At 41.2% G+C, this 24285-nt stretch overlaps 1 protein-coding gene across 8 annotated transcripts in view; it reads right to left on the minus strand.

Annotated features, from left to right (window-relative positions):
* Nucleotides 1-24285, minus strand: part of DYNC1I1 (dynein cytoplasmic 1 intermediate chain 1) — a 343604-nt gene that overhangs the window by 104936 nt on the left and 214383 nt on the right. For all 8 annotated transcript variants that reach the window (XM_060108140.1, XM_060108139.1, XM_060108137.1 and 5 more), the window contains one exon: nt 17948-18073. In XM_060108140.1, coding sequence (XP_059964123.1) covers nt 17948-18073 — 126 coding nt within the window. The remainder of the gene's footprint in view (nt 1-17947; nt 18074-24285) is intronic.

The raw sequence follows: 24285 nt of genomic DNA on the forward strand, positions 1-24285 counted from the left end.
TTCCCAACCAAGTTACGTGAATGGCTCACTGTCACACAAAGATATAGCCTTTCCACTTCCCTTGCATCCCATTTCATACTGAACTCCTTTCTCCAATTACCATTTCAGACAGATCAACCAACAAAAAAGAGGAGGTGGTAATCTTCAGGCAGGAGTAAAGATGCACAGAGCATACTGGAATCCTACCAGGAGAAACCCAAGCTGTCATTATTAACACCCTGAGTCACACATCTTCTTCCTCCAAAATGAATCCTTCAAATCTAAGTCACGATCAATGAACTACTCTCCCACTAGAGGTGCTACCAGCCATCATATCAAGATTCAGACACCGTCTGTCAAAACTTTTTCAAATTTGTCCTCATGGCATTAAAAATATGACAATAATCTACCTCCAACTGTCACCCAACCCTCCTCCCCCAATGCAGGTCAAGTTTCAGGGTGATTTTGGCAGGTAATCTAAAGGAACTTGAGTGATGGACAATTACATATTTTCATTTTGAAGTTTTTCAGTTGTTTTAAAGCAACTGACATTTTATGCCTGTTAGTCTGTATCACTTGGGCAAACTTTTACCAGTTCTTAATCAAAACAATTACAGAAACCCTGTCATCTTTAACTTAATTGTAGCATTCAGAAAGAGATGACAACTCAATATTTGCCCTATTCCCAGTTCTATCCATGTATCATATATAACTGGTGTTAAAGAGTAATTGGGAATAACTGGAAATCAAACACTGTACTTGAGCATGTCGATAGAAAGATAAGTATTGAGAACTAGATTGACGTGAAACAACACTTCAGAATTTGATACCCCAGGCATTCTCTTCTTTTAAACCTGGCAAAGATACCAAATTATATCAAAGACAAAGTCCACAGGTTTACTTACTGATTATCTTAAGTACAAACAGAATGTCTTTCTGTGGCCTAGAGGAAATAACTGTACAATACTCACAAGACACAAATTCTCCTGAGCAATTTTTCCTGCAGTTCCAGCAGGTCATTAAAGATTTAGCACCAGGACTTCCCTGGTGGCTCAGTGGTTAACAATCCGCCTGCCAATGCAGGGGACACGGGTTCGAGCCCTGGTCTGGAAGATCCCACATGCCACAGAGCAACTAAGCCCGTGCACCACAACTACTGAGCCTGCGCTCTAGAGCCTATGAGCCACAACTACTGAAGCCCGCGCGCCTAGAGCCCGTGCTCCGCAACAAGAGAAGCCACCGCAATGAGACGCCCGCTCACCGCAACTAGAGGAAGTCCTGGCGCAGCAACGAAGACCCAACGCAACCAAAAATTAATTAATTAATTAATTTAAAAAAAGATTTAGCACCTACTGTTTGCACACGTAAACCTCCGGAGGTGGGTTTAACAGCACATAGCTCTCACTGAAGAATGTGAATTTCTATGGGAAAATCTAGTTCAAAGGTAAACGAATCTGTAATACATTTTCTTTTTTCCTTATTTCATTCCATATTCTTAAACACGAGCTTTAAAATGCAAAGAAACTGGGAAAACTGATATACATTTACTCTCAAGAAGCAAGACAAACACAAAATAAAGTTGAATTTCTAAATAGCTGCTTTAGAGTCCGAAAATGTCATAACTTGGTAGCAATAATACCTTTCATATGGCAAATACAAGGTACTGTGGAAAGTTCTGTGTCTACATTTGCCAGGTCAAATGCAGAGTTGAAGAAATTGGTTGAAATGCCAAAAAAAAAAAATTTTAACTACTTTCTTCCAAGGCAATCAGACCAAAGAGGCAATAAGAGTTTCATTTTCCTGTATAATTTGAATAAACTACCTCAGTTTTACACACACACACACACACACACATACCCTTCCAAAATGTAGACAAGGGCTATATAGCTAGCAACAAGTTGTCACACATCTGGAAGACTATTTTAAAACACATTCAAAATGTTTTGACTACATGATGCCAAGCATCTGGCAATACAAACTTCTCTTAGGAATTTTTCTTCTATAGAATTCAGTCTTGTGTAGGGAGTTCATTGTGCCAGATTTTGAACTACACGTTTTTATTTGTGGAATGACTGTGTATATATACATATACACACACGTATATATGCAAAAATATATATATACACATATATTTATATGCAAAGGCAAGGTTTTCCTTATGATTTTGATTTAGGTAGATTTAACTTAAATGATGTTAACAGAGTTGCCACTGATTCTTGCGTTACTTGAACTACTCTCTAGCTGTGCCCTCCCCCTGCCCCCAAAAGCCATTCAGTGGCCTCTATTGGTCAGTCCCTCCCCAGGAACATTCTCTCCCAAATGAACAGCACTCACTCACTTGTCTAAATAGTAACTGACTTTATTGGTTTCATTCCTCAGCAAGGATGAGGAAAAGCGAGGCTTCTAGCTTTCCCTGTCTAATAGGAACCAGCCTTAGGAATACCTGTGGTTCACCAACGATCCCCAAACCATCTGCAGGATCTTGAGGTAGGAGGTAGGTATTCTTCATGTGAGGTCGCCTCCCTCCTCAGGCGAGCTAGCTCAGATTTCCAAAGGCCTTTTCCACAAACTAACCTAACCATTCCTATCTCCACTCGACTTTCAACCTTTCACACTAAGTCTTAAGTCGGGTGACACCACGGTGGGAGTGTTCTGAGTAAAATATGCACCAATGATTTCAGTTTTGTAGATTGCAATGACCTCAGATCACTCACTTTTGCTTGTGATCCAGGCGAAGAGGGATAAATTCCTCATAGGCAGGTTACACGGTGCTAGGCATGATAAGTGTCTGTTGAATTCTTCTGCATAAAAATGCAGACTGTCCCATCATTGAAGTAAAGATGACCGTATTTCAAACTTGAAATAAAATTAAACAGGTAGTCAGGTTTCAGCCTAAGCAGTGTTCACCATTTGGGTAGTTGTGAATAGCAGATTAGTGGGGACAGGTTCACCAGAACTCTGTAGGCATTAGGGTGTTACCGGTAAAATATAAAGACTGTATGTATGAGGAACTTTGGAGAGAATGGGGTACCAGCTTGCCTTATTTAGGCTTCCTTGACACAAAGAATACACACTTAGGGGAGAAAGTCATTCTGTCTCCTTCTTTATGGAACATGCCCTGACCTGACAGGCTTCAGTTCTAGAAGTCACTGGACTGTTCAGGGCCCTGAAGCATGGCAGCAACAATGATGCTGCAGCATAGAAACCAGCACATGGTTGTGAAGCTCGTGCTGGAGGGAGTGAGGGCAACCCCTGAGATGTCTGATGGGGTCAGAGCATAGGGGAAGGTGGTGGCGCCTGGGTGCTGGAGCTCCAGCCAGCTGCCTTCAGCGTCACAGACAGTCCGTGGAACCCTATTCATGCACATACTTGCAACCTCTAGAAGCTTCCAGAAAAAAAGTGAGAGAATTTGAAGAACCTGGAAATCTCAAATTGCAGATGGGATGAGAATTATAGAAATACAGTTTATACTATAAACAAGACCTCATTTAACCAGTCTGGTGTGGCTTGGGAAAACCTGAGATTTGATAGGTAGATAGATGAATTGATACACAGAAATAGGGACAATGAATTTGATGCCATCAAGCAACATAATATATTGCTACTTTATAATATATTTAATAGCATAAGATATTGCTATTGCACTTTAAAATATAATCTAAATCAAGTATTTGAAGAAGCTTCATGATCTGAAAATATACCTGAGAAAAAAGTAGAAAGGCTCCTTAAAGGGTTAAAATACATTCTTCACCTGGGAATTATTAACTCAGAATTCCTCAAGAAAAGCAGCCTTCTCTGCAGGTTTTACAAATAACAGCAGTTGGTGGCTAATATTTCTAACCTTTAGTCAGTTTTCTGTTGATGAAAAATCAGAATCAGGGATTATTACTTTTACAAAGAATGTTTAGACATCCCAGTGACATGATCACTATATAAAATATAATTCAAATTATCTCAGTTTAAACACTGACTTTGACAGTTAGTAAAATCATTTAATTTTCTGCTATGGAAACTATTTTAATAATTTTAACCACTTTTTAGATTATATCAATTCTTTGAGATGAAGTACGACAGAGAATGAAAATAATCTTTGTAAATTGAGCTCTATTGCAAAAAATGATTTCCATTCTTCAGTAGGGATATTAACGGATAACCTTTTGAGTGCCTTTTCCTTGTATTTCTCTTCTTCCTCTACCTCTCGGCTTCCACAGCTCAAAGAAAACCTAGCTCATGAAAACAGACTCTACTTAATGATCCCTTTCCCTCTGCCATTCTCTTTCATTCACATTCCCAACTTTGCATCTCTGTTCTCATTTTCCTTTTTTCTTTCCGGGGAATGACCACCTCAAAGGATTAATTCAGAACAGGCAGCAGAAAATGGTAACAAGAGTGGGCAAATCAGGATGTGGATTTAAAATCAAGAGGTATTTTAAAGGAGGAGAGTTACTCAAATTAAACATATGTTAAAAATATGGGTTTGTTGTTCATGGCATACCTGCTGCCTGCGATCCCACCCTCATCGGATCAGCCTTCAAGGGCAGAGCATTCCCTAGTGGAATAATAAATAGAACGGCTTGAGTGGATATGGATCTGAGCAGCCCAGCGAGCTGCCTTTCCTCTTGGTCTGACTTCACTGTTGGAACACAGGTGGTAACTGAACTAGCTGAACTAGTGAAATGGATCGTGGGCCCCTCAGGCTCACTGCCAGAGAGAGAGAATAGAATTCAGGCTCCAAGTAATCAGGCTTTGGGCGTAAAAAAATTCTAATATAGGTCTTAGCATTTATACCAAACTTTGTTTTAACTGATATTGCCTGTTTTCCAAGGGATCATCTTTCTTACCTTGATGCATGTGAACTAGGCAGCAAAAATCCACTGGTCTTTTAAAAAAAAATGCTGTACAGATGCTTAGAGTGCTTTTCTTTGGGATGACCTGCCATCAACCGAGGGGTGTGGCAAACTGTATTCTGCAGGTAACAACAAAAAGACTTGCCCTATTTCTGCACTTTCATTCTCCCCAATGTACCATATTTTGCAGCTCTCTGCTTTCTCAGAATTATGCTCCTAAACATTATTGATATGAAGTAGCCACATCTATACTCATTAAAGGTTTTCAGTGGGAACTATGTAGAATAGCAATATATGATTTACTTGCTCATTTATATCCTTCCTTGCTGTAGAGGAGTTCTGAAGTTGACAGCAGTAACATAAGATACTTATGGGTTGCATTCATTCCACTGATAGGCAAGATTCAACAGTCTTGGGTCTCTAAGGATAAGTTTCCATGATATGGACAACATATCCATAAGGGTTTTGAAATAATATGGGTCTGAGAAGACATTGTTTCTAGAACACAAGAACCACCTAACTAGCTGTGAAATTATTACAGGATAATAGAGGCTAACTGGTTTCCCTTTATACTGTCTATGAAAAATACTACTTGCTAATGAAATGAATAGTGTGGGGTAATAAACAGTTTCTAAGTCCCTCAAGCATTTCATATGTGTCCATTATAAACCATCATATACAAACGACAAAACCTTTTTAACTGTTCATTAAAGCAATCAGGCCCCCAATGTTTGTTTACTAGTTCAGGTTATCACATACAGAAATATATTAACACCAAGAGTAACAACGTCCCAAATCAGCAGATATCATATCAGAGGACCTAAGATATATGAAAATTACTATTTGTACAAAGGATAGTTTGAAGGGTATGATTATTTACTTTTCAAAAAATTCATTTAGTTATCCAGGTCTCCTCTAGCAAGCCATATCTGATTTAAGAACTGGCCTCCTTTCTCCAAGCTGTCCGAATTGGTGATGTTTTACAGAACTTGGCTCAAATGTCCCTCTTACAAAGGGGAGAACCTATTGTAATGTTCTGAAGGCAGGAGGTTTGTGTTAAGCCTGTCACAGCAGCTTTCACTATTTAAAGGGGAAAATCAGGTGAAACCCAGTTCTGAAATTTAGCAAGCCCTCACAATTTGACCATATTAAAGAAAGTGCCATGGGGCTTCCCTGGTGGCGCAGTGGTTGAGAGTCCGCCTGTCGATGCAGGGGACACGGGTTCGTGCCTTGGTCCGGGAAGATCCCACATGCCACGGAGCGGCTGGGCCTGTGAGCCATGGCCGCTGAGCCTGCGTGTCCGGAGCTTGTGCTCCGCAACGGGAGAGGCCACAACAGTGAGAGGCCCGCGTACCGCAAAAAAAAAAAAAAAAAAAAAGAAAGTGCCATGAAACAGGTATAGGGCATGATCAGAAGTGTGGCTTGGCAGGTGGGGGAGGTAGAAGGAGGTAGAGCACAGGTACAACCAGGTTGGTGGGCAGCAGGCAGAGCTTTTCCTAAGCACCTTCCTCCAAAGGGAAGTCTTTTCAAGAATTGTAATGGCAATAAGATTGACACATGTTGTCGATGCCTTTGATGGCATGATGTAAAAGGAAGCAGGTGAGGACAAAGATGGAGAGACACATGAGAAGGCTGGGGCAGGGGGAGAACAGGCAGTGTTGTATTTAAGTGCTTTCCCACTCCCAAGGCAATCCAAAGCCTGTTGCCCTGCTCCCGGACTTGCTCCCCTTGACATTCCAAGGTGATTTTGCCTGTCTGTGATGAGCTGTCCTTTGGGGTGGAACGTCATTCTGCCGCAAGCTCACTGGGAAACTGCAGCACTGGCCAGAGACGGGGCGATCTGCCCTGGGTCAGGGGCAGAGCCATGTTCAAGCAAGGCAAGACGATGACTTGGCAGGGGAAAAAGGAATCATTCAAGAGAATTCAGGCATGAATAGGTGGCTGGTCCAGAAAACCACGAAGGTATCTCCAAACCCTGAGATTCTACAATTCTACATATTGATAGGTCTCGTGGACAAAATATTAACTCATACGAGAAAGAAACACCCGAAAAACAAAATGAAAAACAAAAACCAATCCCCTCCCCACCCAATACAGCAGAACACGGTTAGCCTCTCTTATAATGGTAACTGGACTGAAATGGAAAGGCAAACCCCAGCTATTTAAAAAGCTATTAGAAGATGAAACAGAAATACAATCTCTGGTTCCAAATATTAAGTGACTATGGACGCAGAACTCTGGATCAGTAGTTAAGATTGGCTAATACAATGTCTCTGTTGCTAAAACAAAGTTAAATTAATTGTGAAAATCTCCATGAGCCCACACAGATTCTGTTCACGGGACCTGCCCACTGTCCCCGATATTTTTCTTTGTATGTGTGTGTGTGTGTGTGTGTACTTTGCGGTTAAAGGAGCACATTTGCTTTGATTGTGGAGCTCTTTCCAGACATTAAAAGCCACAATTCTAGTTTTTATACCTAGAAAATGCCAAAATGTGTTCCTTTCTGGGGGAATGAAACACTGTGCCCCCTTTAAGGGCAAGCCCTTAGGAGCCCATCAAATGTTTCAAACCTTCTGGCTCTATTTTTGTACAATCTTCATCCCGTATTTTCTGAACGGCTCTTGGATGAACATTCTTCTAGCGCCAATTTTAACACAGCTGAATGCTTTGATTTGTGCTGCAGGTAGCACACATGGTAACAGACATCACTAAATGAATTTCATTCCCACACAGAAGTTCTTTTCCAGAAGTCGTTTGCCGGCTGCCTAGCTGTGGGATCAGAGGGTGGGATACTTCTGATTTTAGACATAAGGAAGGGGACAGTAGGAGCCGGGTTTTTAGTGATGGAGGCTTTTGGGGCCCTGGGGTAACTGTTACACATCTCATGCCAGAGAACACAGTGTGTGACATGACTGTTCACACAGAGCCCCTACCAAGATTAAAAACCACATATACAGCAAAATACTTTACTAAAATGTAGACCAAGAGTACTTTCCTTTAGAAATAGCACATGCAGGGGGAAAACCTGTGCATAAGCTGCTTATGGGTTATTCTTAGCAAGGTGAGGGGATCCTGGCCACACTTTGTGGACTCTAAGGACATTTTGGTCTTCCTCTGCATCATGCTCTGGAATTATTTTTTCCATTTTTTTTCATGCTGCCTCTGTAACACAACCTCTTTACATAGTTTATCTCAGGAAATGACAATTGGCTGTCGAATCCCATACAAATTGATTGGATATGACAGCTTAAAGGAATAAATATTCTGCAGAGAAGAAAAGTTTTTACTTAGACTCTTGTATTTTCAATCTTTTTACTCCTTCTTAATTTTATTATTTCAATTAGATCATTTAAAAAATCAACACATCACATACCAACCTCCCCTAAGAGCAATCATAAGATTTGATGATTTTTCTGATACACAGGCTAGGGTTTCAAATTTGCATTATTTTATCTACTGAATTAACTATGAATTCTAAACCAAACTAATGCTGCCATGTGTTTTTAAACATCTCTAATCCAAACCATCTGGAGAGGCATGGTTTTGCAAAGGCATCCCTTCCAGGACACTCTGTGGATTTTGTCACTGCTTGAGGTTTTGGCAAACCATCAACATTACTATAATTCTCTTTTATAAAATATAGCTTTTGACTAGGATTTTAGAGTCTTGGGTGTGTGCGTGCAGACACTTTTTGCTCTTGTCCCTTTCTCTTTCCAGAAGACCATATTTAAAACAAACTTATTTTAAAGAAATATAGGGGGTTTTTTTGTATAAGGAATAAATTTAACTTCAACTATTCAACATAATGCTAGACAACGTTACCAAGAAGCAAAGAACACACCTTATCGTACATAGATGCTGGAAATACTTTTTAAAGCAAGTCAAAAGGAGAAAACTTATCTTTAGAGAAGAGCAGCTACAAAAAGTATAAATATAAAATGATTATGGCAAAAATGATTTGTAGCATGTAACAAACTCAATGCATTTATGAGGAGATTACAATTAAAAACTGACCAAGCTAAATCTTTCGCCTAAGAAAAGCAGTATCTCGTTTAATTCTTTGGCTACTAATGAACACATCATTTAAAAATTATAAGTCAGGGACTTCCCTGGTGGTGCAGTGCTTAAGAATCTGCCTGCCAATGCAGGGGACATGGGTTCGATCCCTGGTCTGGAAAGATCCCACATGCCACGGAACAACTAAGCCCATGTACCACAACTACTGAGCCTGTGGTCTAGCTCATGTGCCACAACTACTGAAGCCTGTGTGCCTAGAGCCCGTGCTCCACAGCAAGAGAAGCCACCGCAATGAGAAGCCCACGCACCACAACGAAGAGTAGCCCCTGCTCGCCGCAACTAGAGAAAGCCTGCACGCAGCAACGAAGACCCAATGCAGGCAAAATAAATTTATTAAAAAAAAATTATAAATCAGATGTAAGCATGCTAAAAGCAAAGGGTGGACCACTTGTCACAACAAAGGTTAAAAAAAACTTTCCCCGGAAGTAAGGATGATGATTCTCCTTCCACAAATTCTCTTTGATAATAATGCTTTCAAATAATTTCAAAAGTTAAAGAATGGAAAGGTCAGCTTTTTTGCTGAGCCACTGTCTGAAATAAATTAGACACAGACACAAAGTAGAAGGTTTTGGTCAAGTTTATAAAGGGGAAAAATATCTACTCTTTAGAAATAGATGGCCTGAAGTCCAGAGTGAGTCTGTGCCTAGAATGTAAAGACGCCAAAGCAATGCACAGGCACTCAAGAGGTGGTGGCATCCTAGAACACTCCTGGCAGATGCTAACATGATCTGGGGTACCACGACAGTCCACCCCTGGCTTCTGTTTCCTTTCCTGGAATGGGTTCCTCCACACCCACACCTCTGAGGGACAGGGTTGCCTTTCTGAGACTTCTCTTTCCTTTTAGGCCACCTGGTATAATTTAAACCTGCTCCTGCCTAAAATGTTGTAGGATAAAGGAAAAGCACAATCTGAGATTTCAGAGGATGGAAGATGGAAGCCCCACCTGGGGGGCCTGGATCCAAGTCTTTAGGAGAGATAGCTCTTAACAGAGATGCTAATCTAGTCTTAGCTGAAGGTAGAACATCGGTCAGCCCCCTCTTCCTTACTCTTGCTTCAGGGTCTACAGAGTGAGTCCAGCATGGCAAATGGCCAGCGAGTCTATACAGAATTCAGTGCAGCCATATGAGCTATGTTGGAGACCAGTGGGTTCCGTTATAAAGCCTGTGCCTGAGGCAGTCAGTCAGTGTAAGTAATTAAGCCACGGAAGCAAATGCATCTGTACCCAGTACACGGTGGAAGCAGAAAAGCGAGGATACTACTTCAGCCATGTGTACCAATACACCAGTACCAGTTATCAAAATATCGAGATTATTTTGTACTTGTTAGAAAAATGCTTTTCCGCACATCCTCCCAGTGCTCCTCTGCTGCCGGTCACCCTGCACCCTCCCTCCTGCACCCTTCAGTCATGACCTCCCCCACTCAGCCACTAAAGATGGAATGCTTGACACAAAGGGGGCCCTAATCCATGCTGCCTGGACAATGCCATACAGATTGTTACATATTTTGAATTACAGTCTGCATAGTAGATAACTGTAGCTGACAATTACTGGTTACTTACTCTGTGCCTGACACTAAATGCTTTATACGTATTCATTTATTTGACACTCGTGTATGACTTGCCCAAAGTTATACAGCTTCTAAGTGGTGGGACCCAAATTACAATCCCAGGCTGTATGGCCCTCTAGCCCACTCTTATCCACTATGTGCTTAACTGCCTCCTAGGACTCAGTAAATATCTCATCATCATTTAGTTATGAAACAAAAGTTTGACTGGGAAGATAGAACTTTGGAATTGCCTCAGGTTTCCTCTTCACTTGTCATTTACGTATTAAAAAGCACACACAGGGGGCTTCCCTGGTGGTGCAGTGGTTGAGAGTCCGCCTGCCGATGCAGGGGACATGGGTTCGTGCCCCGGTCCGGGAAGATCCCACATGCCATGGAGCGGCTGGGCCCGTGAGCCATGGCCGCTGAGCCTGCGCGTCCAGAGCCTGTGTTCCGCAACAGGAGAGGCCACAACGGTGAGAGGCCCACGTACCGCAAAAAAAAAAAAAAAAGCACACATAGGGATCTAACCAATGAGAGAGGAACTGGCCAGGTGATGGCAACTGGGGTATGGCAGGGATGGGGCAAACTGAAGAGTTCTTGTGGAGAGGGGACAGCCTCTTCTCAGCTCTAGCCTATTGTTGCTGTGAGGACCTGGCCATACTGGGTACCCCATAAATGTCTGTTGAATGAATGAATCTAAGTTAGGTGAAACTTCTTCGCAAAATACTCAAGCAAGGAAAATAAGAATACCAAAGTTTAAGCTTCCTTCCATGGGATGGACTAAAATGCGGTAATAGGGAAACAACCAAATGTAAAGAGAATACTTTTATCTTTTCAAAGTATGTTCACCTATTGCTACACACGGAATTATGTTCCCTTAATGCCCAATGTGATGGTATTTGGAGATGGGGCCTCTGGGAGGTAATTAGGTTTAGATGAGATCATGAGGGTGAAGCCCCTGTGATGGTATTAAGACATCAGAAGAGCTCACTCTCTTATCTTCATGTGAGGACATACCTAAAAGGCAGTAGTCTGTAAGCCAGGGAGAGAGTCCTTACCAGAAACCAAAATGGCTGGCACCTTGATCTTGAACTTACCAGCTCCAGAACTGTCAGAAAATTATTTTCTGTTGTTTAAGCCACCCAGTCTATGATATTCTGTTATGGCAGCCTGAGCAGACTCATACACCTATATTATCTCTTTTATCCTCACAATAATCCTAAGAGGTAAGGAGAACCCCATTGGTATTCAACCCAGACCCCTGAAAACACCCATTTCCCTTAGACCAAGCTCTTGTGACCTCAGTGAATGGCCAGGTAGCAGGGTGGTGAGGACAAGGGGAGTGAAAGTCTGGAAACCTTGCTCATGCTGTTGTCTGGAGCTCAATGCACAGCACCAACAATTACTGGGCAACTCCTTGATGAAGCACAACCACAGAAAGCCCAGTTCAGGCCGTTTTAGCACAGGGCACGGCAAGAGGAGGGAAGGGCATTGAGGCAACTGAATGAAATCTTCAGTGTTGGGTTCTGTGCCTCCAACTTCTTTGCACATGAATGGTGCAGACCAAACGCTCTTAAGTCCTAGGTAGCTTTGTAATAATGTTAAACTTCAGCTTGAATTTAAAAACAATGTGTTCGAAGGTGGACTCTCATGGCATCCCCTGCATCTAATAGCTCACTTGGTCACGTGTCACGTACACAGCTCCCTCATTGCTATTTCCAGATGAGGAATCGTCTCTGATACAATCTCTTGGCTGTAATCCTGCTGCTAACTCTAATCTCCCTAGATGTATCCCAATGATCAGTTTTGCTTCTTCTTAATTTTTGGAAAAGATTCTAGAAAGCAGGCAGATAAAGACTGAGAGCTGGCAAGGCAGTTTCTCTGCTTCCAGCTTCCTGGGCCAAAACAGAAAAAGAAGTTCCTGCTGTTTGGTTTAATAACAATCAGTGTCTACCTCAAGCCTCACTCGTCGGACCAGTCATACTCAATCGGCATAAAAAAAAAGTGTTTCCGGGTGTCTGCGTTTCATTTCAGCATGTACGTGTAAACTCCCTTTTCTTTTTTCCTAAAGACGCAAAATAGCCCTGCTGTGCTGCTGTTTTTGTCTGATCCATATAATCTGCATCTTTTATGTAAGAGTTTAATTCTACCTTTATGTTGCATGTATTCCTTAATTATCCTTAATTGTGTACTTTGAAATGTGTATCACAATCTATACAACAACAGTGAGGTTTCCTCTTTTGGGTTTCTCCATCCTGCAGTCCACCCAGCACTGCCTTTGAAAACTAGGTCTTACGTTACTTAGCATGTCCTTTTCTGTGGAGTTTGTTCTCTAATTACTAAGCACCTATTATGTGCCCTCACTTTGTCATCCCAGGAACTCATATTGAATACATAACCCTAGTTGTCAAAGAACTTTCTATTCATTCATCCCTTCTCTTTTCTGACCTCTACTGAGTAACCACTCCTTGCCACATTGAAGAGAAAAGCTTAGAAAATGACTTCTTAAAAAAAAACAACAAAATCAGTCAGGCCGTAAGGAAGTTACCTGTCCTTTAATTAAAAAAGAATCCTCAAGTCAAATTCTAACACTTCTCTGGTCATAATATACCTAGGAGAATTCATTTAATTTATATCTTTGTGTCCATAGCTGTTTGTTCGTTAAGATTGTAGCCCACAGTCTGAGCCGGGGGAGGAACAAAAATTGATGGGAGAAGAAATCAAGTTTAATGCAATAAACCTCACAGTTCCACCAGAGACCAGGGGAAGTCTTCTCTCCACCACACAACAACAATGCCTCAACAACTGTCCCAGGGTCACTCAGCAGTGTGGTCAGCTAGGAACAGAGCTGCCAGTCCTGCCTTTCTGTCCGCTCCCCTCACCAGCAGCCCACGTTCTCTCCTGTGTTCCCATCACTCCTCACAGCGAGGGTGGGGGTGATGAGGTCAGCAGGAACCTCACACACAAAACCGAGCACTGGATGGCTAAAGCTGTAGCTGCAATCTCACCTGTAATCTTTATAGAATCTTAATGAGAAGCGAAGCCACACATGGGGGGAAAAGTCAGCTGAGGATTTTAAACACTGGCTCAAATGAGGTTAGTTCACTTCACATTCTACTTTCCCCCCCCCAACCCTCCGAAATCAGGAGAGCTTCAGGTCTGTGTCAGTTTCAGGTCATTGTCAGATAATCCTCAAAAAGAGAATGCCAAGAACAAAGAAACCAAATCAGGAAAAAAATGAAAGTAAAAATAAAAACCTCTGACCAAGCCAAGCCTCTAAATATAGCTTTTCCACTTACCTCAATGCAGATAATTCTAAGATATATATTTCTGATTCTATTCATTGCATTTAAAAGAGAAAGACCACACCAGGGTAAGCAATGCAGGGTGGTCAGACACATAATCTAATGACAGTGTGTGGAAGCCACTACAGAAGACAGCAGGAGCACTGCCAGATGGTGCGGTGGGGCTGAGTGGCTGATTTCTATGCAGAGTTGCCGATGTTTTCCAAGTACGGATGGCTCTCATTGAAATGAAAATAGAAAATGCAGGACCAGAGCCCACACTAAACATTCAGTTTAGTAAAGACAGAAAACTGCCCACGAAAGTGGAAGGTACTTGGCCTTGCTATATTCTCAGTAGAGAGAGAGGAGCCTTCCCCTCCTGCAATCTTTTTACCATTAAGCTAAAAGCCTGTCAGTCTTTGCAAAGGAAAACGGAACTGATAGCTGCGTCTTGTGCATTTGTTTTCTAGGGCCTGAAACGATGCTTTTCTGAGCCATAGGATTTGTTTGCAACTATACACTTGCGAAAAATATGAAGAATCAAGAGATCAGCAAGAAATGGCTAGCTAATGTGATTATTCCAAAATGATAAAAGTACAGTCATCATAAGGCACCCGTAGCTCCTTACCTCCAGTCCTCTTTCTTACTAAGAAAACTAATTTTGAAATTATTGGAACATCATAGGAGAATGTGGAAGCACATTCATTCTACCCAATTTCAGTGAGATAATGTCTGGAAAGGACCAATTGTAGTAAATAAGCTTCACCAACGAACAGGAAGGATACAAGAAGAAAAGTGATAAGTCAGTGAGCGGCGGTTTTGGTTTTTCTCATGTGTATTTTAATTCTGTGGGCTCTCCAAATTCCCCCCTGCACTACCATGGTTAGCGTATGGTAGCCAAACTGCCCTTACTACTTTTTCCCTCCACCTCACCTCCATCCACTAAGTCACCTACACCTTCCCTGGCTGCCTAAGTTACCCCTGCTTTGGTCTCCCAACAGCTCAGTCATACTCAGTATCACGGCACTTTTGTTTTCTTTTGGCAGCCACTGGTGTTTACCTGGAGGTGATCCGAACTTCACGGAGATCAACTACAGCAAGGTGTGTCATTATCCCAAAAGAAATGGCACTGTCCAATGCACGTTGCGTCATGTTCAATGGAGTCTTGAGTCCACTCCTGGAAAAACAACTCTGGGTCTTCTGACCACCACAGAAGCCGATCCCACTAATAAGTGAGCTCAAGGAAATAAGTGTGTGTGGGAGGAGGGGTGGGGCGTGAAGGTCTCCACCCCCTCCAGGTGAGGTGAAGCGGGAAGGGGAAGGGAGTTGGTAGGAAATTTCTCAAATAGGCTCAGGTGGGAGGGCATCAGAGTAACAAAGGCAAAAAAACCGCCACTCTAGTTTGGGCCAAAGGGGAAAAAGGAATGGTGGCCATACTTCCAAATAAAGGAGCCAACTGGTTTCATCACCTATCATCCCCTTTCTTCATCTCTTCTCTACATTCCAGTGGTTTTCAACTATTGCTGCATCTTCAACTCACTTAGGAGCTTTTAAAAATGACCAGACTGTGCCCCAGATTAGCTAAATCAGAATCTCTGGATGAAACGCAGGTATCAGGAGGTCTTAAAGCCACCCAGGTGATTGCAATGATCAAGTAAGATGGAAAACACACCTCTGTTCCATTTTTCTCTCTCTTCACTTCTCCCCAGACCCCCCTGCCACACACCTGCGTGGTGTTAACTGGCTGAATTCCTGACTAGTGCAGCAGGAGGCAATATACAGGCTTCAGAGTAAATATGAGCTGACTTCAATCCTGGCTTTGCCATTTACAGGCACCTGCCCGGGTTCATGGCCTCTCTGAGCCACAGTTTCTCATCTGGGGAGTAATGGGAGCTTACCACGATGAATGTAGATTCTTAAAACATGTTAATATCTTTTTTATTTTCAGAGATCAATGTCACAGAGACATGCCCCATGTCCTCAAATTAGTGTTTTTTTCTCACCTCTTAGGAAAGCTCCCACTCAAGGTCTAATAATTTCAAAGTTGATCACACTAGGTATATTTGCTTATTAGCCCAAAGTGATCTGAAATCAGTAGGGCTTTAGGAGTTGTGAAAGGTATTAGTTTCCTGGATTGCTCTGAGGTGAAATCCAGGTATGATGGTTAATTTTATGTGTCAACTTGGCTAGGCTACAGTACCTAGTTTTTTGGTCAAATACAAGTCTAAATGTTGGTGTGAAGGTCTTTAGATGTGATTAACATTTAAATCAGTAGACTGTTCTTTTGCACATGTCACTTAACCCCAAAGTTTAAAAGTGTTAGAATTCTCCCCTTTCTCAGTGAGAATGCTAGTAGAGTTTAGAACCCCCAGCTGCTTCTGGTCACCAGATGAAGTGAAAATAATTGTAGGAATCTGGGGAATACAGAGATAGTTTAGTCAGCATCTTTTGTTAGGATATTCAGAGTACTTCTGACTTAAAAAAAAAAAATCATGGGTATATCTTCTAAAACACATATATTGGAGCATTTAAGGGGGCAACTAAAAATAAGGTTAAATGCATTTCGGTGAAGCTTTTAGTAAATGATCCCAAAGATACCAGGAGATGAAAGAATGCTCCTTTCAGTCAATACTTGTATTAACCATTGTGTGATAAAACAGATAATTTGAAAATTCCAGTTAATTCCAAAGACTTTTGGAATTTGCCTCTTCACTCAGCATTATTAGTTCCTACTGACCTGTTGCTATGCAATGTTGTGAATATTAAGCACATTATCAAATTGTTATTACCACAGGCTATCTTTCGTCAGTTAATATAATAAAAGATTTAAATTATGATAAACATTATGTACTTCGACCAAAACAATATAGTGTCACTTCTTAAATTTAAAAAAATTCAATATATGCTTTATACAATATCAAAATAGCTTAAATGGCACTGTTTTTCAAAAAATGTGCTTCTGCTTATCCTATAATCCTTTTAGTATTTTCTTGGTAATTCAGCAAAACTCTTTAAACTGAATAAAATTAGGATTTTGTGCTTCTATGTTTACAGAAAGAGCATATCAGACTGACAAATTTGATAATCTAAAAAAAAAGAAAGAAAAAACTGTTCTTATTTCAAAGGTTCAAAAAATAAAGGTTATTTACTATGCAGACCAGGACTTCTTGTTTTTAAGATAGCAAATTAGAAAAACATGGTAAGAGTTAGAGGTTACTCAATCAGGTTGAAGCTGGGACTTTTACTCCAGCAGCTCTTGTTCCCCAAATTATATCTGATAATGTTCTAAAGTCTAAACATATTTTAGTTCAAAAAGATACACAGCTCTTAGATATAAAATGGCACTAAGCTTCCAAATATCAACAGGTTTACCAACCCTCTTCAACTAATGTATTTGTTTTCAGAGTAATCTGCCACTCAGGACCTCTGAATCGTAATATTTAAGGAATCGAAACTTTGAGCTAAACTGTTTGTTTGCATTTTCCTGTGCGTAATCACAGGAGAGGGGCATTAATAAAGGGGTTTGTGTATTGGCCACTACCAAGGCCTATTATTTCAGCAGAGTCATGGCAACAGGGCAAAGCCGAGTGTGTGCAACTGTGACATAATTTCAGCCTGTATTGGGCTGAATGGAAGAGAAGACCAATGTGTCAGCAGATATAAGCAGTAAAATATCCCAGACTAGTTGCAAACCGGAAACAGTATCTATATTCTCAACAATTCAAGAAAGATAGTGATAAACCTTACCCTAAACTGGCTACAAAAGTATTATTACCTGTAAAGCAAGATGGCGCCCGTAAACTTAAAATTGGTGAAATCCCATTGAACTGCATTTCAGAGAGAGACGGGAACTTGAAATGGTACTGTTTTGAGGGTGTCCAAGAGGGTGGGCAAGCATATGTTCCTGCTAAGCAGAGGAAGTGGTACACCCGGATTTCTTCCTAAGTGCGAGGTCTTTATAAACTCATCCTCATGGGGGCTGTTTTAAATGGAAAGAAAATGACACACAGTCCCCAACTAGGCTTCTGAACTGTTTGGAGAGGGTTGCCACTTTCCCCAGACATTAGGTTACTGTGGGGGAATTTTCCAAAATTGTCAACAAGTCCATTTTTAAACTCAGTTCTTCTTCTCCACATAAAACAGATGCAAGGCAGCATGAACTACTATTTGGTCTAGGAGGAGATGTAAGTTTTTTTTTATATTGCTGACTCCTACCTGACAGTGGAAGACATATTCTGGTGTGGTTTTCTTAAACTTCATGTTCCAAACCAAGGCCACTCCATCTGGTTCATGGGGAGCATCTTCGTTGTTGTTGTAGGAAGCGACCATCAGCTCAGGGTACTGGATGGAAGAGATCACAAGGATGGCTTATGCCAAGATGACAACCCAAGGAAAACATACTTATTCCAACAGACACATGCTATATTACATACTTTAAATGGCACTTTCTTTTTAAGTTGTGGAATACTTAATACCAACTTCACGTCTCAACCCACTGCAATCTGGTTTCTACTCCCAACAAACGTTCCACGTGTGCTGCCATAGTCACTAATGCCTACTAAACTGCATGCACTGCTGGATCTCTCTGGGTTATATGACATTTGGGCTACTCCCTCCTTTCTCCTATGTTGGCTTCCACGACATCTTTCTCTCCTGATCTTCTTCCAAACCACTCTTTTCAGTCCCTACAGTTTCTTCTATTACCTATATTTCAAGGGGGCTGTTTTCTGCCCTTATTTGTCTCTATCGACACACTGTCCCTGGGTGAACTCATCAATAGCTTTAATAAGCATTAATATATTGACAATGTTCAAATCTTTATCTCTAGGCTTGATTTCTCTCTGAGGTGCAGATTTTACAGCTACTGGGGACTTCTCAAGGCTGTCCATAGACACGTCAGATGCAATGCATAGGAAAGCGAGCTTGTTGCCTTCTACAAAAACCTACTGCTCTTTCAACATTCCCTCTTCCAACATTTATCCCTTTAGTGCTTTGAACTGACATTACCTAGCTGTCCAGGCCAGACACTCCACGTTCATTTTTTACTCCTCCCTCTTTCTCATCTTCATATACTGTGTTTCACTACTTCCTCAATGGTAACTCAAATGCATGTTTTCTTTCTATCCTTAAGATCAGAGGGCTCCTAAATGAATTTCTTGTCTGGATGAAGACAACAGTTTTCTAAATGGCTTCCTGCTTCCAGGCTTGCCATGCCCTACCCTCACCTACTCCACTCTTCATCCTTTGTCAATATGATTTTACAAAACATACATTTGGCTAAGTTACTCCTCTGCTTAAAATATTTTAATGGCTCATCATTACTTTCACGATAAAATCCAGGTCATATAGGATCCTTCATGATCTGTTATTTTCTACTTTCTCTGCTTAATCTCTTACAACCTTCCCTCCCTCCTCCCAACCCCACTCTATGACCCAGACTCACTGGGCTAGTTCTGAGGTTCATAGGTACAGCCTCTGTACCATGAGTCTGATACTCACTCTCATTGGAATGTCTCTTCTGTGTTGGTTATACCATTAATTTATTCGTTAAGACTCGATGCAGGCATCAAGTCCTCCAGACAATCCTATCTAACTATCCACCACCCCTCCTTGCCTCTCATCAGCTCCCTTAGCAATTATGTGTGTCCCCCTATTAGAGCACCTGTCAAACTGTATTATGGCTTTTCCTGGTCTATGTCTATTACTAGATTGTAAGCTCTTTGAGTATAGGGACTTGTTTTTATTGACCTCTGAATCCAGAGTATAGTAAGTCCTAGCACAATAAACTTGTGCCAAAATCTGTTGAATTACAAATGCTCTTTCTTATGTTAGTAACCCTGCCTCAGTGGCAAGGCCTTATCTTTAATCCTTTGTTGTTAAATACCGCCAACAATTAAAAGCTCAAGTAAAAGAAACACAAGTAGTAAAATAACAAAGAGGACTCTACAATGAGTACAAATACCTACTCACCATACATGAACTCTATGCTGAGTGTTATAAATAAACTGAGGCTGAATCTCGTGGCAGGTATTTATGAGTTAGAGTACATTTCATGAAAATGTCATTCCTACCTGGGATTCCCATAAGGCAGCTCCGTTAAAAATAGCATCAGGATTATAGCAGATCATATCGGTCTTTGCTCACAGGTAATTTTTTCCTCCTTTTTCACTACACTGCATATATTTAACATAAGATTGTCTGTATAACTTTGAACATCAACTTCTTTTCTATCAAAAATAATTAAACCTAAGTCTTCTATGTGATTGTAGTCATTCTTTGAGCTCCCTCAACTTAAGAAAGCTGCAGAGAGTTACAACTTGCCCGTTGGTACAGAGAAAGTATAAACCTACAACCACACACACGTATGTGGCCACCAGGGGAAAGTAATCATTCTTCATTAGAAAACACTCCTTAGCGGATGAATCAAAGGCCTGTTAAGAAAGGCCTTTGATTCGAAGTCCATTCAAAGAAACCAACATCCAGATAAACACAGAAGTCTCCAGACTGTCCATCTGAAGTTTAACTATGTCACATGTGAAAAGGCAACTCTATAAACATCAACACCACTACCATAGTGGTCAACGGACAGCCAGATGTGTCTGGAATAATATCCCACAGCTTCACATCTGGGTCTCATCGCTGGCTCCCACTTGCAGTTCTTCTTTTTTCATTAAAAAAATATTTTACATTATTGGGTTTAAAACTCCTTTAGAAAACAGGGAGAATTTCTGTAAAAAACCAGTGAAATGCTTTTGGTGAAATATCTATAACTAGGATCAAAAGGCCTAAAGAGACTGATTAACTCTTATCTCTTGAAAGTGTTTGTGATTTCAAAGTCTCCTCTAGTATGTTTGTTTGAACATGACTAATCATATTTTCTTATTTTCCAATAAGAAGTAGTAAATCTCTGCACGATTATTTAAACTTTAAAGGTTAAAATTATTATCTTAAAGGGAATATTAACTACTCGGAAGTTTGTGATTACTAACGGGGCTGAATTATCTAATATTTAACCTAGGAGGATTTTACCCGGAAATTACCAGATCTGCTCTCAAGCTGCTTTTTCTTATAAAGAAATAAAATCTGACATTTATTGGCGAGGAAGGAACCAACATGTTTTAAGTGCCATTATGTGCCAGACACTGGGCTGGGGAAACATGTTCACTCGTTTGATCCTTACAATTCTCTAAAGTAAGCAATGGTTTTCCCACTTCTACAGACAAAGAAGCCAAGGGTCCCTGGGTAAGGAACTTGTTCCAAGTTAAGTTGCTAATAAATGATAAAGTGAGACCCTGCTTGAAGTCTGTTTGGTTTCAAAGACCATGTCCCTTCCGGCCCACTGTGGCATGCGTCAAGTGCCCCCTTCCCACCATGCATATGAGAGGCACTGGTGCCAGGTAAGATGTGGGACACGAATTTCAACAGTAACATGCTTTGCTTTGTAGGAGCTCATCACTTAGCAGAGGGAGGTGAGACACATGTATGAATAACTACAACACAAATATAAAAGCAGAACATGCTAAGATGGAGATATAAAAGTTCTATCAAAGCACAGAAGAGAAAATAACTACTTTAGTTGGAATGGGGTATGGTAGGGAGAGATATTGGAAAGGACTTCTGAGAAGAAATGAGACTTGATTGGGCCCTGTTAAGTGGCTAGGTGATTAGGAGAGAAGTGAGAGGAGAGTATAGACAAGGGTACAAATATTGATGCAGGAAATCTCTCTTGGGTGTCTGCCTGGTTCACAGTGATTCTCCCAATCTTTGGAGATCACCTCAGTACACAGGTGTCTAACTTCCCAGGGACAATTAATTCATTGCAGGGTTCATACCTGACCCAGCTGGGGCAATCACATTCTCTAACTTGGCTACTGTAACTTTTGAGCTGAGACACAGAACTCAGCTTATGACAGCATCTTATTGGTGAAGCCTCTCAAGCTGCCCAGATTTATACTCCAGAGTCCCCATTCTTCATCTCTTCCGTGGATTCCCTGAGTACCCTAGTAGCTCTCGAATAAATTTCCCTTTTTCCTTAAGGTAGCCAGGGGTAAAATTTTCTTGACTAATGCAGTGGAGAAGAAATTCAGGAGACAGTAGGTTATAGCACCTGGCTGGGAGGCAGGTGATGAGAAGAGATGAAAAAGATAAAAGGGCTGCAGATGCCTCAGGGCATCCTCAGAGAAGTCACTGAGTACAGGCTAATGATTTTAGACTTCACTCTGGGAGTCATACTCTGCAACTACTAATACTACTAATTCTACTACTACTTTAATATTTATTGAGTATTTTTTATATAGTACACAGTTTTAAAACTCTAAGTGTTTTAAATACACTTACTCATTTAATACAATAAGCATGTGAGCTAGGTATGATTATCATTTGATGAGTGGGGAAACTTAAGCCAAGAAAAGTCAGGTAATTTGCTCAAGGTGACACTGAGAGCAAATAAGTAATCTTTACAAATAGTAAACTGGAAAAGTACTTACAATGACTCAACAGTGTAGAGAATTGAGGCAGGGAGACCAGTTAGGAAGCTATTTCCTAATATAAGCACAAAGTGGAGGGCATGACATAAAGTAGGTATCGACTCCACATGTAAGTGGATTTGAATTGATAACAGTGGGGGTCTTTTTGCTACTGTAAATTTGATTGGGTTTTGCAATTAAATGAGCTATCAAAAATTACTTGAAGAGGGATGGGGGAGGAATGGAGTAGGAAGTTGGGGTTAGCAGATGTAAGCTGTTATATAGAGAATGGATAAACACCAAGGTTCTACTGTATAGCACAGGAAACTGTATTCGATATCCTATGATAAACCATAATGAAAAAGAATATAAAAAGAATGTATATATATGTATAATTGAATCACTTTGCTGTACAGCAGAAATTAACACAACATTGTAAATCAACTTTACTTCAATTAAAAAAAATTACTTGGCTTTGTATCTTGGATGATTCCAAGGTTAGAGGATGCAACTTACATATGAGAAGAATATACATGGTGGGAGTGAGATCACAAGTCTGGTTTTGTGTATGTCTGCCAAATCTGTCATGTGATATGTGGATAGTATTATTGACCCCCTGTGCTAAACAATATTCAATAAATAGCAAAGTTGACATAATTCCCCAAGCGCCCAAATGTCTTCCAGGGAATAATGTTTGGTGGATATTTTGCAAATATCACAAAGTTAAAGTGTTCTTGTTTAAGAAGTACAAGAGGTCACAGCAAAGCTATGCAGGAATCTTACCGTTTCTTCCTTTTTTCCCCTCTGTTCCATTCTGTTCCACTCATAATCATCCTAAGCATACATGCCTCTACTAGACGCTAAGACTATGCCTCTATCCTTTTCTTCTTTCTTAATATCACTGGATTGCATGTAGATTCACTCAGAAAGTCTTTTCATTCCATACGTATGTAAACCTGGTCCTTTGAACCCCAAAATTGTTATGATGTAGGAACTAAGGGCTCTAATTCCTGTTTCTTATGCTCCAAAGAAAATACATTTTTCAGAAATCCAAACCCCTTCCCCACAGTGTAGGTGGCAGGTTACACAAAAATGGGGAAAAACAGATGCAGTCTCTCTATAGTGGAGTTTCTGCCCTTTCCAGTTTCACCTCCTGCAACAAAAACGACACACAAGATCCTGTGTGGAAACAAACCTATCCACAGGCAATAGGGCCCACCACACGCTGAGGCCAGGCAGGGACCAGCCCCGCGGGTGAGCCCACTGCCGCCTCCTCAGGGAGAGTTGTCAGTGAAACCTGCCTTCGAGGAATGTGTCAGATAAGGCTCCTGTGTAATTTCCAGACTCTGAACAAGTGAACAAGCCGAGCTAAGTGTCTCCTCAGCCTTGGATCTGCTTTCTACACACACACCCGAGCGTGCTCACAGAGCATCCACACACTGGTGGGAAGTGGCTGGGCACACCCTGCCTGTATTAGCCTCTGCACGACCATGCCCTGCGTGCTCTCTTGTTTGGATGTAAAAAGAGATTCAAGGGGAGAGAACACTTGCCCACTTTGTGGCTGTTGACAGTCTGGTTGCAGGGGATTACATTCCTCTTCAGTGTTCCTGTTCTCGACATGACTAAATGGGGCTCTTCACATCACCTGCTTTACTGCTCTGCCTAGAACACACTCTTCTCCCCTCCATCTGTCTAATCCCAGTCTTCTAAGATGCCCTGTCCAACCAAAGACAGACTCCAACCTCCACTGAATCTTGAAAGCACTTGCTCTCAGCCCTACGTCACTCAGCCCTGAGAAGCTCTTTTGGTTCCAGATTCATAAGCCCTTTGTGGGAGGCACTGGTAAAGAGCATACGCCTGGAAGTGCTGAAAGACTTGGGTTCAAAGTCCTGCTTACCACATCCTAGCTGAGTGACTGTTAGTAAGATACTTAGTTGCCCTGAGCCTCAACTTCTTCAGCTATAAAATTAAAATAGGAACAGTGGCTGCCTCACTTGATGCTGTGAGGGTGAAATAAGACAATGCCTCCAGAGCAGCTGGCACAGTGCTTAGTATATAAGAAACGCAAATTAAAAGCTAGCCATGATA

This window comes from Mesoplodon densirostris, chromosome 9 (genome assembly GCF_025265405.1).
Source record: "Mesoplodon densirostris isolate mMesDen1 chromosome 9, mMesDen1 primary haplotype, whole genome shotgun sequence".
In the NCBI taxonomy this organism is placed as follows: domain Eukaryota; kingdom Metazoa; phylum Chordata; class Mammalia; order Artiodactyla; family Ziphiidae; genus Mesoplodon; species Mesoplodon densirostris.